The sequence below is a fragment of the Suhomyces tanzawaensis genome (assembly GCF_001661415.1).
Source record: "Suhomyces tanzawaensis NRRL Y-17324 unplaced genomic scaffold CANTAscaffold_6, whole genome shotgun sequence".
NCBI lineage: Eukaryota > Fungi > Ascomycota > Pichiomycetes > Serinales > Debaryomycetaceae > Suhomyces > Suhomyces tanzawaensis.
In genome coordinates, this window is record NW_017963641.1 from 565,658 (window position 1) to 582,456 (window position 16,799).

Below are 16,799 nucleotides of genomic sequence, written 5' to 3' on the forward strand. Positions count from 1 at the left end.
CTGAGGCCGCATTAGGCAATTGCCAAACAGTGCGCAGGATGCATTAGATAATTGCCAAATCGGCGATCAGCGACATTTTCCGTGCAGAAGGAGTGGAAGGGGCGCGGATGACGTTTGGGCCCACAATGCCAGGCGTGGTATTGTTGGGGGGTCGAAGCCAGCTAAACCAGATCAATCAGGTAAGCCTGGGGCTCTCTGGCCCGAGTAGGCAATCCTCTTGGAACCAACCCTGTCCATGCATGAGAACGGCCCTGGGGCGCAGCTTGCAGGTGGGTGCATCGCGATGCTCGTCAAAATTTTGCGTGCTCCCGTGCCTGATTGGCGGGTTGGGACCTTCTCTCCCCTGGTGGTACTGGCTCCTGGCGGCTTCTGGCTTCGAGACATAGCCTCGTGGGGCGTGTGGCCCCAGACTGGAACCTTCCCGTTTCATTCCAGGGTTGCGCAAGTGCCCCCAATCCTCGTTCCACGCCACCGATGCATGTGCCATGCACTCCCCGACCCTGTCGGTCCCACATTGTGCAATTGTGGAATCCACCTCAGTTCTGGGCACGATGGTTGCTGCGTCGTAATGTGTCGTAAACTGGCAGGAGTCGCTTGCTGGTTGCTGGTAGGGGGCTACCCAAGCCACGCTTCAGGGTTCATGTCGGTTGGCAGTTGGTGCCTGAGGTGACTGGTTATGGTAAATTAGGAGCGTCTGCGGCGCATGGTGCCTGGTAGCGCTGCGTGCAGATTTCTCGGCCGCGGAGGCGAGATCACGTGTTTAATATGGGGTGAACACGTGCTAAGACTCATGTGATCACAGGGCCTTTCGAATATGTTTGTACATGTGAAATAATGCCAAAGCCAGGTGTAATTAACATAAAAGTCAGGCAACGAACCCTTTCTCATTCGGACGGATTGTGTGATCATTTGTTCCCTCCTGCAGCTGGCTTTGGGTCCCATATACCCTCATTTTAACATACAATTGGACTTGTGGATTCATTTGTTGGATTCCAGTTGCATACAGCTTTGACTTTTTGCATCCATATGTCTTGGCACATACTCAGAGGCAGTCTTCTGTTTCCAACTCGTAATAGCCATCTTTTCACAAATACAGGCAAGGAATGATCTGAGACACTCACGTGATATAGATCACAGGTAAGCTTCTCCCACGATTTTGCTCACGTGATTGAAATCCTGGAAACCATCGGAATTTCTCCCCCTCCTGCAGGTAACCCATTAGTAATCTCACTGTGGCGATCTCCGCCACCACCGTTGGAATCTACTATTAAGCAGCCTGTCTACCCCGAAACCTCAAGGAATCACTTTTCACCACTTCAAGAATCACTCTTCTGGGAACACAGCTAACCATCCAAACCGCAACGAATTTCTCCATGTCCATCGCAGCATCTGCAGTCACCTTTTTGGGCCAACAGGCCGACCTCTCCAACCTCAAGCTGGCCAACTATACCATCGATCCTTCGGCCATTGGCGCCAAAGAAGTCGTTCTCCGTGCCATTGCCGCTCCCATTAACCCCTCGGACGTGCTCCAGGCTCGTGGCGGCTACGTGCCCCCTCCCTACCTCCACGACTTAGACGCCAACACCAAACAAGTGTACGTGGGCGGCAACGAAGGTGTGTTTGAAGTCACTCACGTTGGATCAGACGTCACTTCCGTCCAGCCTGGTGATCGTGTTATTCCATCCCTCTCTGGCTTTGGTACTTGGAGAACTGCGCTAGTAGCAGCCATTGACGACCCCAGAAAAACCGCTGGCGGCAAGGTCGACGCTTTCGTCAAGGTGCCTGCTGACCTCAAGGAAGCTGAGGCTGCCACGTTGACCATCAATCCTGCCACTGCGTACCAGATCTTCCACAACTACCACAAGTTGGAGGCTGGCGACTGGATTGTCCAGAACGCAGGCACTTCGCAGGTCAGCCAGTATATCACACAATTGGCCAAGAGCAGAGGCGTCAAGACTTTGTCGGTGGTGCGGGACGGCAAATCTAAGGCAGAGTTGGACAAGCTCTACGAATTGGGTGCCACCAGCGTGATCGATGAGTCCACTTTGTTGAGCAGCGACTTTGCAGCCAAGTTGAAGGAAATCGTGGGTGACGGTCACGTGAGACTCGCTCTCAACAGTGTGGGAGGTGCCACTGCCTCGGCACTCTTTGGTGCCGTGGGCCAGGACGGGTACTTTATCAGCTACGGAGCCTCCTCCGGTGATCCCCAAGTCACTATCAACACCAGCCAGCAGTTGGTCAATAACATCTCGGTGGTTCCCTACTGGTTGACTGGTAACTCCAAGCGCGACCCCCAGTCGCGGATTGACACCGTCAAGGAGGTGATCAAGTTGTACGAGCAGGGCGTGTTCCGGATCCCCGATGTCCAGGAGATCAAGCTTGATGGTGATATCGCCAGCTTTTTCGTCAAGGCCATCCAGAGCCCTGGAAAGAAGGTGGTGCTCTTTGATTAGGTAATGGCTTACCAATAACGTGTGCCTCTGCTCTATATAAACTGAATATCTAATTCCTAACGCTCTGTAATGGACGATAAATTTGCTGAGATGACTTAGAAAAGGCCATTATCTGTAGAGAATACATAGCTGATCTTCAGCTATAAGCTGTCAAGTGGTATTATTGGCTAATAAGTGTAAATTGATATACAGCGACCTGATACTACACATGCCCTCAACTTGATGAAAAGCTGTTCACTCTAGAGTTAAGAAGTCCGTTTGCTCTTAGTTCAAAGAAAAATGTACGTATCATTGCTATCGTACAAGTTTTTAAGTCAGCTGCCTGAATCCGAAGATCTGTACATATTCTATCACAGCTACCGTTTTAATTAAGAAGTCCATTTGCTGACAACAATATCAAACTGCACATTTTCATAAAAACACTTTATAAGTCCTCTACATAATTATATGGAAAGTGTACATTAGCACACTATTACCCACCCAAAATCTCCATTCTAGTCCACCTGCATCAGTGATAGGATTATGGCAATCAATGCAAATAATTTAGTATTTCAAATAACAATTACAGCTGATGATTCACCAGCCAAATATTCGACAAAACTGCACATACTAGCAACACAACTACGGTATATAGTAAATTAGCCACAATCGCTCAATTAGATGTAAACTATAAACACGCATCCATGGTCACCCTAATTCATTGCAAAACTGTGCAATACATGCCAATTCTCAACTCTCCCACCGAAGTCCACATTAAAGAATAAAATGTTCATCAATGTTCATCCATTAATTTATAAAACTTACTTCGATATAATTGCCAACACTCTTGACCCAAAAATGGTGAAGCATGGATTCCAATGCCTGGCTATACTCCCGGAGCTAAGACGCACTCAGCAAGGACGAATATCTACCTCGCCACAAACCAGCCAGAATCCTCTGCTTATGAGTCACGTGACGGTCACCACCACAAACACCTCAAAACCATCACTCAATCTCCATTCCACCCACCACCATGGAGGAAAAGCAATTCAACCAGTTTCTCCAGGGGACTGACGTGCCCGACGAGCAAGTCATCGACTCCATCTTCCTGGAGAGAAAAACGCAGCACGCAGATGACGCGGTTGACTACGAAGACATCGACGAGTTGGCAGATGATGACGACCTTCCTGAAGAAGAAGAGCCTACGGGAGGTGCTGCTGGTGCAGACGACCTTGAAGGGTTTCTAGGCGACGAAGCCCAAATGGAAGCAGAGGCCGATCAGAAGTTCGACGACATGTTTGGTGATGATTATGACCAACAGGACACAGGCAACAACAACGACCTCTTCAACAGCATAGACGACAACCACCAGTACATGGACGACGATGGCTTGAATGGATTGAGCATGGGGGGTATATTTGGGGAAGAAAATGACACCAGCCAGCTCCACCAGGCTGGCGAACGTAACCAACCCAAGAAGAGAAAGTTCCTTCTGGAGGAACAAAGAGCAGCAAAGAGGCAAAAGCTCCAGAGGGTGGTCAAGCAATTGGAGGCAAGACGTTTGGCCAGAAACTTCAAGTATTACTACCCAGGATACTCCAAAGATAAGCCCTTCAACTTCCACCTATTCTTCCTCCCAGCCCCCAAGTACTATAGACATGCTCGTCCACTCATTGCCACCAAGGAAAACATCAAGCCCATGGTGCCTACCAAGTTATCTCTCCAGGTGGACGTGGACCAGCGCAAGTTATTCAAATCAAGAAAACAAATACCTCCAGCCCAGTCTTCGAAGGATACCAGCAAAGTGGTTTCTATTACACAACAAGACTTGGACTTCATACGAGAAATCGAGGAAAAGGGTACCTCCAAGGATGCTTTCTTGAAACAGATTTCTTTCCTTCACAAAGATTGGTCGGTCCATGATAAATTCTCGGAGTTTTCCAAAGACCTTATCCTTTCGACTACCGACTGGGATGACGACGCCATAATAAACACGGGTGATGCGAAGTATCCAGTGAAAAAAGTCAATGTGGAGCACAACGACATCATCGATATTGATGATTATGACGATGAGAATATTTTCAATGGCCAACTCAACAATGACACCTTCAAACTTGATATGAATGATCCTAACTTGTTGTTTGTTCCCGAAAAGAAGGTGGACACTTCGAGAGCATTAACTCCATCCACGGACAAACTCATGGAGCAAAGATTCAATTTCTCCAACGATAAGGAATATGAAGAGTTGAAGAAGAATTACAATACCAAGATAAGAAGTCAATTGAGTAACTTGAACATCGAGCACTCGTTGCCTGCATTGAAACTCCAGTCCCCCTACTACAAGGTCAAGCTTACCAAGGAGGATTGTAGGTCATTCCATAGACCTAAATTCTTGGTAAGACCAGGTACATTAATCAGTTTCTCGAAACTTAAACAAAGAAAAAAGAAGAAGGACAGAGGAAAATCGTTACAGGAGATATTCAGCAAGTCTACCGATTTGACTGCAGCAGACACTGCCAACCTTGTGGCCATGGAATACTCCGAAGAATATCCATTGGTTTTCTCTAATTTTGGTATGTGCTCCAAGATTATCAATTACTATAGAAAGGAGAGAGAAGATGACTCTTCTAGACCAAAAACACAAATCGGAGAAACCCAAGTTTTGGGAGTGGAAGACCGGTCTCCATTCTGGAATTTCGGTGAGGTGGGGCCAGGAGATTTCGTACCCACCTTGTACAATAACATGTTGAGAGCCCCTGTTTTCAAGCATGAGAATAGGAAGACAGACTTTTTGCTCGTAAAATCCCAAGGAGCAGGAAATCATCAAAAGTACTACTTGAGGAACATTAATTTTATGTTTGCGGTAGGTAACACCTTCCCAGCCATGGAAGTGCCAGCTCCACATTCCAGAAAAGTGACCAACACATCCAAGAATAGGCTTAAGATGGTCGTTTTCAGAGTGATGAACAATAACGGTGTGGCCAGAGTATCGGTGAAGGATGTGTCCAGGCATTTCCCAGATCAAAACGACATGCAAAACCGTCAAAGATTGAAGGAATTCATGGAATATCAAAGACAGGGTGATGATCAGGGATTCTGGAAGATCAAGAATCTTGATATTGTTCCAGCAGAGGAGGAAGTCAGAGCAATGATAACTCCTGAAGACTGTGCTGTGTTGGATGCTATGCAGCATGGTCAGCAGGCATTGGAAGACAACAATACATTGTTTGGAGATGAGACCAAAAAAGAAGAGAAAAAGGCAAAGGAAGATAACAAGGAGAAGGAAGAAACTACCGAAGACAAAGAACAGGAAAATAAACCCGACGAACAAAACCAAGAGGTCAAAAAGGAAAAGGAGAGAACTAGGAAACCAAGAGATCCCGATGCAGAAATTGATATTGATGAAGAGTTAACCCCCTGGAATTTGACCAGAAACTTTGTGAATGCCAACCTGACTAAAACCATGCTCCAGCTTAACGGAGATGGAGATCCAACCGGTATTGGTTTAGGGTTCTCATTTTTGCGTGCCACTCAAAAGAACGGATTTAAACCGCTTTTTGCACCTGTCAAAGAAAATGTGCCTAAGAACAACACTGCAGCATATCAGCAGAAATTGTACGAAGCTGAAATCAAGCGTATTTGGTACTCCCAAAGAAGTTCGTTGGTGGATCACGGTCCCGATTTCAATCTCCAAAGCATTTATGATGAGTACAAACCCATCGATCACAAGAAGTATGTGAAATCAAAGGTTAAGGAAGATGTGAAGCAAGGCAACGAGAGCAACGTATTGAGAATCACTAGGAGAGTGAGAGATGAAAATGGAATTGTCCAAAGAAAGGTTGAAACTTTAAGTGATCCAAGGCTCATCAAGGCCTATATTAGAAGAAGAAAGAGCATTGAGGATGAGCTCTTGAAGACAGCTGATGTTGGAGATATTCTTCCTACAAACGATAAGGAATTGAACAAGATCAGAAAGAAAGCATTGGAAGAAAAATTGGCTAACTTTATCAAGAGATCTAAACAAAGCAAAGCTAAGAAACCTATCAGAGACTCCATCCATGCTGCGGCTGCTGCTGGTGGTAAGATCATCGATGCCAATACCGTCATTTTGCCAGATGGTTCCTATGCTATCGGTGGTAAAGGTATAGGTAAGGGGAAGAGTAAGACCAGAAGATGTGCTTCTTGTGGAGCTTTTGGTCATATTAGAACGAACAAAACTTGTCCCTTGTACTTCCAAACCAATGGGGGTACACAACTACCAAAAAAGGGAGCTCCAGAAACTCCTAGTAGTGCTAGTTCTGCGGCTATCGAAACCCCTACGGCACCCGTCGATCCTAAGCCAGAAGGTTCGTGATTAAGCTGTACTAGGGTCCTAATTTTACGAAAGAACTATATTATACTCCCTGTGCGATCCACACAAACATGACCCGTTAGGAAGAAAGTAAATTTCGTAAAACTCATGATGATATGATAATATACACACATAATTAATTAATGTAGTAGAGCAGAAAACCCGCTGGATAATTTCATCATTAGAACATTTATGAGATAGATCCATCTATAAACCTTTTGCAAATATTAAGGCTGAGCTAAAAGCACAACAGGAACCACTCCTTATAATTCTTTTCCTGATAAAGCTTGAAAATCATTTATCTAATAATTCACCAGAATAAATCGAATAAATTAATTGGTACCAAACGAGTAGTCAGCTCTATAAAGGCGAATAGGAATTTCATGTTATGACTCATGAAACTAATGGAACTTGGAATACTATGAATTCTCACAGCAGAAACTCGATTGTCACTTTCAGGATATGCAATCCATTATGGTTTCATTGTATTCGGGGGTTAGAGATCGAAGGGGTCTTCTCATTCGGTATTTAAAAAGCCCAACCAAAATTGTTAATCAGTACTAATCTTGAAATCTACATTTTTGCTCATGTACATCAATTTATCTAATTTTAATACATATTTAATAAATAAACCAGCAGCATACCAGTATCCTGGTCACTCAACTGTTGGTTGCGGCAGGGCTGAAGTCCAACCAATTCCAGCTTGGGTCCCCATTATTACCTGTTCCTGGGGTATATGCGCTGATGGGATCGCCAAACAATATCTCGTCGTTGACACCATCCATTCCTGGAGCAATTCCAGTGTTGTCGTTACTATTGAAGAGTTGGTTTAGTTCGTTGAGTTGGTTATTTGCGGCCCCTTGAGAGTGGTTGTTTAGTTGTTGGTTTTGACGCATGTTATGGCTGTTCTGAGGCGGCTGCGATTGGTGGTTCCCATTATTCTCGACCTGGAAAGAGTCTGACTGGAACAAGTTCAAATTCAATAATTTGTCGATCTCGTCTATGTTGTTAACCGTGGTGTTCAGTATGCCTGAAGGTCCCATTGAGAATGCTGAAGGTGAGGTGTACTCTGTGTTGATGGTATTGCTGGTGGTGGTGTTTGTGGTGTTCGTGGTATTCGTGGTGCTAGTATTGGAAATTTCAAGAAAGGAGTCTAGATTCATCATGTCGTTGTTATTCCTTCCGTTGCTTCTGTTTTGGTATCCTGGGGCAAGGTTGTTCATGCGGTTGGCCGGGTTTGCTGTGTTGTTCTGTGGTGCCCTGTCGGTGGAGGTCTTGTTATTATTCAAGGGCCTCAAGATACCATGCAATTTGTAGAAGAGTCCGCAGGCGTTGCACAACAAGTCGCCATTGTTTGACTTTCTCCAGAGCGGGGTGGTCTTGGTGTGGCAGTTGATACACTGGAGAACCTTTTTGACCCCCGACACGCTGGAAGGCGATCTGGCGTCGGAGGCTGGCACCTTGGAGGTGCTGGAATGCAGGTACTCAGAGGTGATATCTGAGGGGTAGTTGTTGGACAAGGTGGACTCGAGCGAGGTGATGTAGGAGGACAAGAACTGGTTGTTTGAGGGAGGCTGGGACGGCTGGGAGCCGGTGGAGTGGGACTTAGCTAGGGCGTGGGAGAGTGGTGCCTGGTCCAAGAGCGAGGAAAGCTCGTTCTTGATCGAGGGCACAGGAGGCGCTCCGGGCTCGGAGGAGGCGCCAGGATTGGCCTGGATGAACTCCTCCTGGCTGATTCTGCGGATGTGGGCCACGTAGTCGAAGTCGTCCAAGTTGGGGTCGTTGAAGGTGGACTTTTTGAACGAGGGGGTGGGCTTGGAGATGGAGTGCGCTCGCTGCTTGGGCTTGGGCGCGGTGGAAACGTCTTTCGACACCATCTTGCGGTTCTGGATGCGCCAGGCGATGTTGGAGATGCGCTGGTTGTGGGGCAAGTAGTTCTTGTGGCGGTACATCTTGTAGATCTCGATGGACGAGTTGTCGGAGTCCGAGATGAGGTCCAGGATGCTCAAGTCCGCAGATGTGGCTGGCTTCATGATGTTGGGCTTGTAGGTGATTTTGGTGGTGGTGTTGACGGTGTTGACTGGCGGGGTGGCAGTGGGAGCAGTCATGGCGTCACGAAGGAGGTTGGCAAGGTTGAGGCTGGAAGATGCTGGGCGGCTATCGCTGGTGGACATGGACGGGCACGTGAGACGGGACCACGACGAGCAGGGAGGCGGTGAAGGAGCCAGAACGATAGGGCTGGGTGCCAGGAGAGGATGGACAGGTGCTGTAAAGTGTTGGAGGTAGGCGACAAAAGTTGGGTGGTTATGTAAGCCAGCCAGAGTGACCAGGCCGCTGGTTCCCCTAGGTAGGCGCACGCCGGTCAATTACGATGCAGAGGGGAGTGTGCGGGGCGCGCACGACCTGTCATCAAAACGGCTTCTCTGGTTAGTTAAACTAACCGACAATGGCGGACAAGGTCAAGGAGCAGAACCAGTACCACCAGCAGAAGGCGAAGTACCTCGGCCTCGGCAACCCCGACACCACGCGGGACGAGTTTTTGACCACCGTCCACCGCGACACCTACGCGTCGTTGGCACTTCACTCGCCTCTCTTGACCTACACGGCAGCAGCGGTGGGGCAACATCCGGAGGTGATGCGCCAGGCGATGGTGAAGAAGATGGTGGGGCCGAAGGCGAAGGGGAAGGAGTAGGGTTGATCGGTTGTGAAGTACAGTATGTTCATGCGGTGGTGGTGGATTGGTAAATCATTCATTAGTGTTCCCGGTGGTTTTTAGTAAGTCATTAAGTGATGACTGGTGGTTTCTCGGTAAGTCGTTAAGTGTTGTACTGGTACGGTATCAAACTACATTAAGTGGTCTTGGTGGTTTTAAATAAGTCATTAAGTGGTTCTGGTTGTTTGCGATTCCAAACTAGTCCCAAAGTGATCCTGGTGGTTTTTAGTAAGTTATCAAGTGATGACTGGTGGTTTCTCAGTCAGCCAATAGACTGTCCTAGCGGTTTTTAGTATGTCGTTCAGTGATGCACCGGTGGTTAGCGATTCCACTCTACTGTCCCTCCTAGATCCCGGTGGAAGTACATGCAGAAGTCCTGGATTGTGGTTTCACAGTCAGTCATTGAGGGATATTGGTGGATTTTGTGAATGCCAGTCACGAAGTGGACCTCCTAGTAATGGTTGATGTCATGTTTGAGAGTTTATAGTGGATGAGCCCAGGTTGCTAGGGGGAATTTCCGGTGTTCAATGGGGCTGTTGGGCGCCTAGGATGGTGATACTTGTGATTTACAGTCGTACATGTTGGATGTCCGCGAGGACGCTTATGTTTGACAAGTACGATTTGTGGTTACAAATAGAAACTTCTAGCCCGCTAGTGGATATAAACCATCTGCTACCAGCAAGACTCCATCAGTCATTGTCATAACAGTTATCTGAAACTTTCCTGCCTCAAATTGAGATCTCCCAACTCGGCCCTCATTTCCTACTTTTGGCAAGAAGGTGCGGTTGGTTTAATGAATCAAGACTTTAATAAGCCAGATAAAAGTGATTTCTGAGGATAGGTCTTATTTGTCGGTAAAGTCTTAATGTTAAGCTACTTTCGTAACTAATCTTAGTATATAATCACACGATTGGAATAATATACGCATTTCCTCTACAACCTACTGGAATCACGCGTAGCTATTAATTAAGTCTCAATACACCGTAAATGGCTCCGTCAAACGCAGCTATTAGTTTCGCTTTAATATAAATGCTGGCCCGAGCATTTACTCCAATAATGGGGCCTGCTCGCTGTCAGTGAGCTCGATGTTTCTTCTGCCCAAGTTGCCGTTGAAGGCAGCCACCAAGGACAACACCAACAAGATGGCAGAGATGACAAAGGCAAAGATCCATTGCAAGGCAAACACCTTGACCAACAATTGGCCCAAGCCCAATCCGAAGGTGAGGATACTGGAACTGAATCCAGTGGCCCAATCGTTGTAGACGACCAAGAAGAAGCCGGGAACAATCAAGAAGTCCCAGATCAACACGTTGGAAACCACTCTACCCACGAACTTGTGGACGTGGAACAACACGGCACCGTTCCAGAACACGGCGTACAACAACCACGACAACGGGAACGCCACAGTGCTAGCGTGGATCAACACGAGGTTGGACCATGGCTTGATGCTGTAGGTCTTGTGGTTGAAGTACAACGCCAAGATGTTGAACAAGTTGACGATCAAAATAAGCTCACTCCAGAAAAAGTGCTTTTTGGCGAACAAAATCGACCACACAAACGACAAGATGTTGAACACGGTGAAGTGCTTGCCCACATGCTTGGTGGCGTCGGAGCGCAGCGAGGACTCGAGGTTGGGGATGAAGATCTGGGCCACGAACGCGATCTGCAAGAGATAGAGCAAGCCCCAGTAGGTCAAGGTGACGATGATGTTGGCTGAGAACGGAGTGTTGGACACGTTAAAAGGGCTGTGGTGGTCGAAGGGCGATCTGCCCACCAAGTAGCGGATGTTGCCGTAGGCTGACAATGCCAACGAGACGATGGCAGTGACCTTGTGGGAGGTGATGTCGTTGACGGTTCCCTGGACTGAAGACATGATGGTGCGAGTTGCAGCAATAATTTTCGGGGACCTGGCGGTTTAAATAGTTGCTACGATTGCTATGAGCCACAAGAGGGGATGGCGCGGGTTGTTAGTTGATCCAGGGGGAGGGGAGCGGAGGGGTGGTGGTTGGCGTGACGGTGGTGGAGGGGTGGTGGTGATGCTGGTGATACTGGTGGAGGTGTTGGTGGTGGTGGTGGTAATGACGGTGGTGGGAGCTCGTGGTACTGGTAGTGAGAGCTCGTAGCACTGGCGCTGGTGCTGGTGGGGTCTCAAGTGTCAATCACTAGAGCCGCCATGGCCGTCATTCTTCTCCTACAATCACTATGCCACTGGCCTCTACCCTGACAGGGTCCTGCCGCTACAGTCAGACCAGCCAATTGGCGCCAGGCCTCGCAAATATCCGAGTCAGGATTTACGACTCGCGGGATGACCGTGAGGGGCTCATCTCACTAAAACCGTGGCACGCGGCGTTGCAACGGCACCACAACGGCGACGGTGGACTACTGTGGAGGTTAGGGTCGGTGCGCATCGGTTCAGGGGCTGGGCGACGGTGGCACCATTGCGGAAACTGGCCACTTCTAGCGAGACTGGTGCTACAATTGGGGTGGGTGGTGCGACACTGGCCCCGAGCCGTTCCGTGACTGGTGGTATTTCCAGGCGGACGTTTGGCGCGGGCTCAGAATGGGTGCAAAAAATGGAGGAAGTACGAATGTTAGAGGAGGGTGCAGCGGGAATCTCTACTGCCAGCCAAGGTATCGCTCTGATTGTGCCTTCTATGAACTATTTCCCAGTCTTCAAGTCGCAGTTTCTTTCTTGCCCACCATGACTCAACTGAACTTGAATATTCCCGGCCATAACTCTTTGACCCTGTTCATAATTCACCAGGCATTCCTGGAATACCCGAACACACAGACCTGACCCCACAGTCACCTCCCGCAGAATGAAGAAGACTTAGCTAAGGTTTCAACTCTGATACTCTCGCGCATTTTCGTGTATTTCTGCTCCTACATATCCTTTTCCCTGAATCAGTGTATAGGGTGCTTTTTTTCAATTTGGATAACGTGGGTTTTGGCCCAACTTCGTATTATTGATCTGATCTTCATGGATATTCCGCAGCAGTCTAAACTACTCTCTGGCTTCAAATCATGTTAAGTTGTCAAGAGTACTAGAAGGATACCGTTCTCTCTCGCAAATATCCTTGCATCATTATTTCTGCAATGAAGAAAATGTTACCATGAAAATTTTTGTCTAATTTGAATCATTCCCATGTGACGTTCTCCAACTGATTTGGTAATTATTCCCAGATATTTCAAGCTAAAGGAAAATAATCTTCTGGACCCTACTACTAATCTCCTCCCTTATGTATCAGTACCACTCAAAATACAATATTACAACCCATTTATGAAAACTCCAGTTGCACTAGGAGCTTGTCTTGGTTATACGACAGAACCATTCACATAGACATAACTAAAATGCAATACATTGAACTTCATAGCTAAATATTGACCACGCAGGCTCGAGTCTCAACATGGTCCTCTGTATGATCTCTTGTGTTTGCCGTGGCCGGTACCTGGTACATCCAACACTTCATGCTGGATCTGCTTGATATCCTCGGTACCACTCGAAGCAATGGAGAGCAACAATTTATAGATGTTGCTGGACCTCTCCTTTTCGGAACGATCTTCTTTCACAACATCTCTAACCACTGCACAAGACCTGATCAACAATTCGATCGACCGAACAATCTCTTGCATCAACTTGTCCAACAAGTTCAATGAAACGCTGTCACGCACAACTACTCTCAAAATTTCAACATCACCTTCGTCTGGAGGTAAGTGATAGTTGGGAATGATATACCCCTTGTTTCTCAATAACAAGCCGAAAATACTCTGGGGAATCTCTGGGTACTCTTTTCTGAGTTCCTTAGAGAACCGGAAGGCAACCACTGGTAATCCCGGCTGGAACTTTTGACTGGCAACGGCCTTATCGTGCTTAAGACCATGGTCCAAAGGGTAGAGCTTTTTCTCGGTGGCCGAGTCAACAGGCTTATGGATAACCGAAAGCACATCGAAATATTTAGATTCCTCAAGGAAGTTAGATAAAAGTCTCGCATTGGATAAGCAACTGTCAAAGATCTTAGTGTAACCCTCTCTTCCAAGAGTCAAAAAGTTGTAGTATTGATGGATGACTGGGAATCCTGGTCTAGAGAAATTCAAGCCAAAAGTCTCTTCCACACCTCCTAAGTAGTCAAGCGAGAATTTCAAAGTCTTAGGTAATAAGTCCTCGTGTTTCCAAATGACCCATCCTAACCCAGCACTTGTCAAGCCAAATTTGTGACCAGAAGTGTTAATGGAGTCAACTCTTGGGACAAGGAAATCCCACTTTAACCCTGGGAACACAAATGGGGCGACGAACCCTCCGGAGGCCCCATCGACATGGATTCTAACATCGTTGCCCGTCTTACTTTGAACCTTGTCTAGAAGGTTGGAGATCTCGGCAACTGGCTCAAAGGCACCAGTAAAGGTTGATCCGAGGATTACAAAGATACCAATGGTATTTTCATCCACCTTGGACTCAATCTGAGAGACGTCGATCAAGTGACCCGAGTTTTGGTTAATGTGCACCAAACGGTTTTCGATATCAAAGTATCTAGCAAACTTCTCCAATGCCACCTGAGCACAGGTGGCCATGATGATGTTGGGGTTATCGGTCGACTTCCCTTCGGCCTTGCGCTTCTCTTGCCATCTCTTCTTCAATGCCAAACCAGCCAACATGATGGCTTCAGACAGCCCGGTGGTGGCAGTACCAACAGATCTGGTTACTAATTTGCCATTCTCGTTCTCATACTTGGGAGCGTGCCACAAGTTGCCCAATATGGTAATACAACGCTGTTGAAACTCGATCAATGAGGGGTACTCGTCGTTGTCAGCTAAGTTCTTGACGATGTTGTCGGATATCAACTTCAATTGAGTCTCGTCCACCGTGGTGTTGACGAAGGAGGCCAAATTGAGTGTGGGGACCCCGTCCAACGACAATTCCTCGCTCAAGTACTGGTAGACCAAGTCTCCCGAGGACGACTCATCGGGAATCTCGTACTTGGGCACGGTGGAGTTGGACGAGTACTTGAAGATATACTCCTCGTGGGAGTTCAATTCCGTCTTGTGGTTCTTCTTCAAGATCTCGGACTCCAATGCCTCTGCATCGACGTGTTTGGAAAGTGTCATGGTGGTACAATAACTCCGAGCTGGGGATATTCTTGGCAAGATGGTCGAACAATTGCCTGGTTAAATATAGTTCACGTAGCAAGTGTAGAAGCCGGTGGCTGCACCAAGACCTAATCTCCCCTATTTATATCCCTGGGATTTGTGGCTTAACCTATGGTTGCTGTGAGCACGAGGGGGGCGGTAGCTGGGGCTGGTATGTGGTAATGAGTTTGGCAACACCGAGCCGGGGTCTGGTGGCCCTGGACTGGAAGAACCGGCTAGTGACGTTTCCAGGCTTAGGCTGGGGTGGCAGCATTGCGACGCCTCGCCAGGATTCGCCATAGAGACTTCTTTTAGCGAGAAACGGCCCATTCTTCTGCAACGGGCTAGACTGGGAGGGGGATGGTTCCCAGAATATTGGAGTATGGATGGATATGATTTTCAGAGTGGTGTAGTCGGTTTTACCTGCCTAGAATTTCACTACCCCAACTCTGAGACGCCCAGCAATTGGTCCACCACATCTTCTCCACAAATTCCAGGAGAGAGTACCTGGATGGGGTGATACGGTTCCAGGCCTAACTCCAGCTAGCCATTGTCGCCTGAACGGTGCCAGGGGAGCCTTTTGGATCTGCCAATGGCATAGTGTAGTTTATGTCGAATCCCCTTTACCAACCAATTCCATACCCTCTTTAAGTTTACTTTCACTTTTTGAATTACTCCGAACTGAGCTTTCCAGACATCTTTAGCTCGTTTACTTATTTGAATAGGTTTACATGGAGCAGCTAAAAGAGAAAGCGTCTGATAGTATATTAATATATACTGGCACTATTTGCAGCATTTTCGCGCCCAGGCCAACACTCCAAAGAATCCATACAACTAAACAAGTGGCCTGTGCCATTCTTTGGGGCACTATGGCACTAGTAGAGACAGGCAGTGGAGGCGCTGGGCGATGTTAAGTCGAAACAACGGCCATTGAAATCGTCAATTATGCTTTCTAGCCCCTTGGGCCAGATTCCGTCCCAGCAATCGATACCATCGAGCTTGTGATAATCCAACGATGGACACTCTTTGCTGGAATGCTGTGGTCTAGTCTCTGGATAGGCTCCTAGGGAAGGGATCAGCCGTAATGCACTCCACCGCCATGAATTGATTATCAATATCCGTGATTGAATCATCAGCAGATCATCCATGGATAACATTAAAGTATCTTCATCAGTGAATCTGTCCAACCATCAAGGGATCAGTATCCCCAATGAATCGGTCAATCCATAAAGGGACTCATCAATATCCATAGAGGGATCAATACCTCAATGCTTCAATATCCCCGACCCATCTCCATCAATGGATCCATATTATCCCTACATCTACACACAGCTAATGAATCATTATATTAACAAGTATCAGAATGTTCCAGGTACTATGGCGACTAGTGGCTACCATCGATTTACTCGACGTCGTCGAACTTTTGGTCAGTCAAGTCTGGAATGTCTTCATCGGCGTTCAACTCGGTTGGAGCTCTGCCGGCTTGGATTTGTTCAGCCAACTTTCTCAAGATTTCCAAGTTTTCAGCACCCAATTGTGGCAAGATTTGTGGGATCAATTGGGTAACATCCTTCTCTTGTGGGTAACCGGTGAAAGCAAAGGTGTTGTGGGCAGCAGCACCTTGGACACCGACTCTGTTGAAGTGCAAGACCTTGCCGTCTTCTCTGAAGAAGTTGGCTTCTTCAACACCTTCGACCTTAGTAGCCTTCAATTTGCCTAAGGCTTCAATCAATTTGGTGTCATCTTGTTCGGACTTGATGTTCTTTTTGGCCTTGACTCTGGATCCACCGACCTTCTTGGCGGTAGCTTTTTGTAACTTGGCTAACTTTTCTGGGTCAACTGGCATTTTTGGATGGTTGGGTGGGTTGGTGAAAAGTTGTCGACGTAAAATTTGTCAGTGGACGAGAACCGTATCACGTGATCCCAGTCCCAGTAAATTCACGTGACCAGGGCTCGCTTGTCCCGGGCTCGCAATCTAGCGGATATACCAAGCAGGACAGCACCACAATATTTACTTGGTTCCAATATCTGGACTCTGTGTTTTCCCATTTATAGACACGATTACTGTGAAATTTACGCTGCAATTCAAAGAATATGTTCAAATGGGTTAATACGTGAAAAAGAATAACCCATTAGTTGAGTTTAACCATAAATTTCCGAGTGCAGCAGCATTTCATTA

The 16,799-nt window shown here is 47.3% G+C and overlaps 7 protein-coding genes across 7 annotated transcripts; 3 read left to right on the forward strand and 4 right to left on the reverse strand.

The window, feature by feature from the left end:
• Positions 1-1,106: 1,106 nt before the first annotated feature.
• MRF1 (Mrf1p) lies at positions 1,107-2,456 on the forward strand (the record flags this gene model as incomplete). The annotated part of the gene is made up of 1 exon (XM_020207932.1): positions 1,107-2,456. Exon 1 carries the CDS (start codon positions 1,374-1,376, stop codon positions 2,451-2,453), a length of 1,080 nt encoding a protein of 359 aa, XP_020063053.1. The 5' UTR covers positions 1,107-1,373.
• Positions 2,457-3,468: 1,012 nt separating this feature from the next.
• On the forward strand, positions 3,469-6,723 carry TAF145 (Taf145p; the record flags this gene model as incomplete). The annotated part of the gene is made up of 2 exons (XM_020208425.1): positions 3,469-5,657; positions 5,799-6,723. Coding segments are annotated over 2 exons (3,114 nt in total), but the record flags the coding sequence as incomplete, so codon positions are not given.
• Positions 6,724-7,442: 719 nt separating this feature from the next.
• Positions 7,443-8,957, reverse strand: CANTADRAFT_7408 (uncharacterized protein; the record flags this gene model as incomplete). Its single annotated transcript, XM_020211111.1, has 1 exon — positions 7,443-8,957. The coding sequence occupies one exon, from the start codon at positions 8,955-8,957 to the stop codon at positions 7,443-7,445; it is 1,515 nt and encodes a 504-aa protein (XP_020063055.1).
• A 272-nt stretch (positions 8,958-9,229) lies between these two features.
• Positions 9,230-9,475, forward strand: CANTADRAFT_55158 (U2 snRNP complex subunit YSF3; the record flags this gene model as incomplete). The annotated part of the gene is made up of 1 exon (XM_020210411.1): positions 9,230-9,475. The coding sequence occupies one exon, from the start codon at positions 9,230-9,232 to the stop codon at positions 9,473-9,475; it is 246 nt and encodes an 81-aa protein (XP_020063056.1).
• Positions 9,476-10,251: 776 nt separating this feature from the next.
• On the reverse strand, positions 10,252-11,534 carry CANTADRAFT_286511 (uncharacterized protein). Its single transcript, XM_020208256.1, has one exon. The coding sequence runs from the start codon at positions 11,367-11,369 to the stop codon at positions 10,542-10,544; it is 828 nt and encodes a 275-aa protein (XP_020063057.1). The 5' UTR covers positions 11,370-11,534; the 3' UTR covers positions 10,252-10,541.
• A 1,364-nt stretch (positions 11,535-12,898) lies between these two features.
• GAD1 (glutamate decarboxylase) lies at positions 12,899-14,599 on the reverse strand (the record flags this gene model as incomplete). Its single annotated transcript, XM_020210388.1, has 1 exon — positions 12,899-14,599. One exon carries the CDS (start codon positions 14,597-14,599, stop codon positions 12,899-12,901), a length of 1,701 nt encoding a protein of 566 aa, XP_020063058.1.
• A 1,423-nt stretch (positions 14,600-16,022) lies between these two features.
• EGD1 (Egd1p) lies at positions 16,023-16,466 on the reverse strand (the record flags this gene model as incomplete). The annotated part of the gene is made up of 1 exon (XM_020211815.1): positions 16,023-16,466. One exon carries the CDS (start codon positions 16,464-16,466, stop codon positions 16,023-16,025), a length of 444 nt encoding a protein of 147 aa, XP_020063059.1.
• Between the last annotated feature and the right edge of the window lie 333 nt (positions 16,467-16,799).

Excerpts from the sequence above, each read along its gene's own strand:
- CANTADRAFT_286511 (XM_020208256.1), bottom strand. The coding sequence starts at position 11,369 with ATGTCTTCAGTCCAGGGAACCGTCAACGACATCACCTCCCACAAGGTC.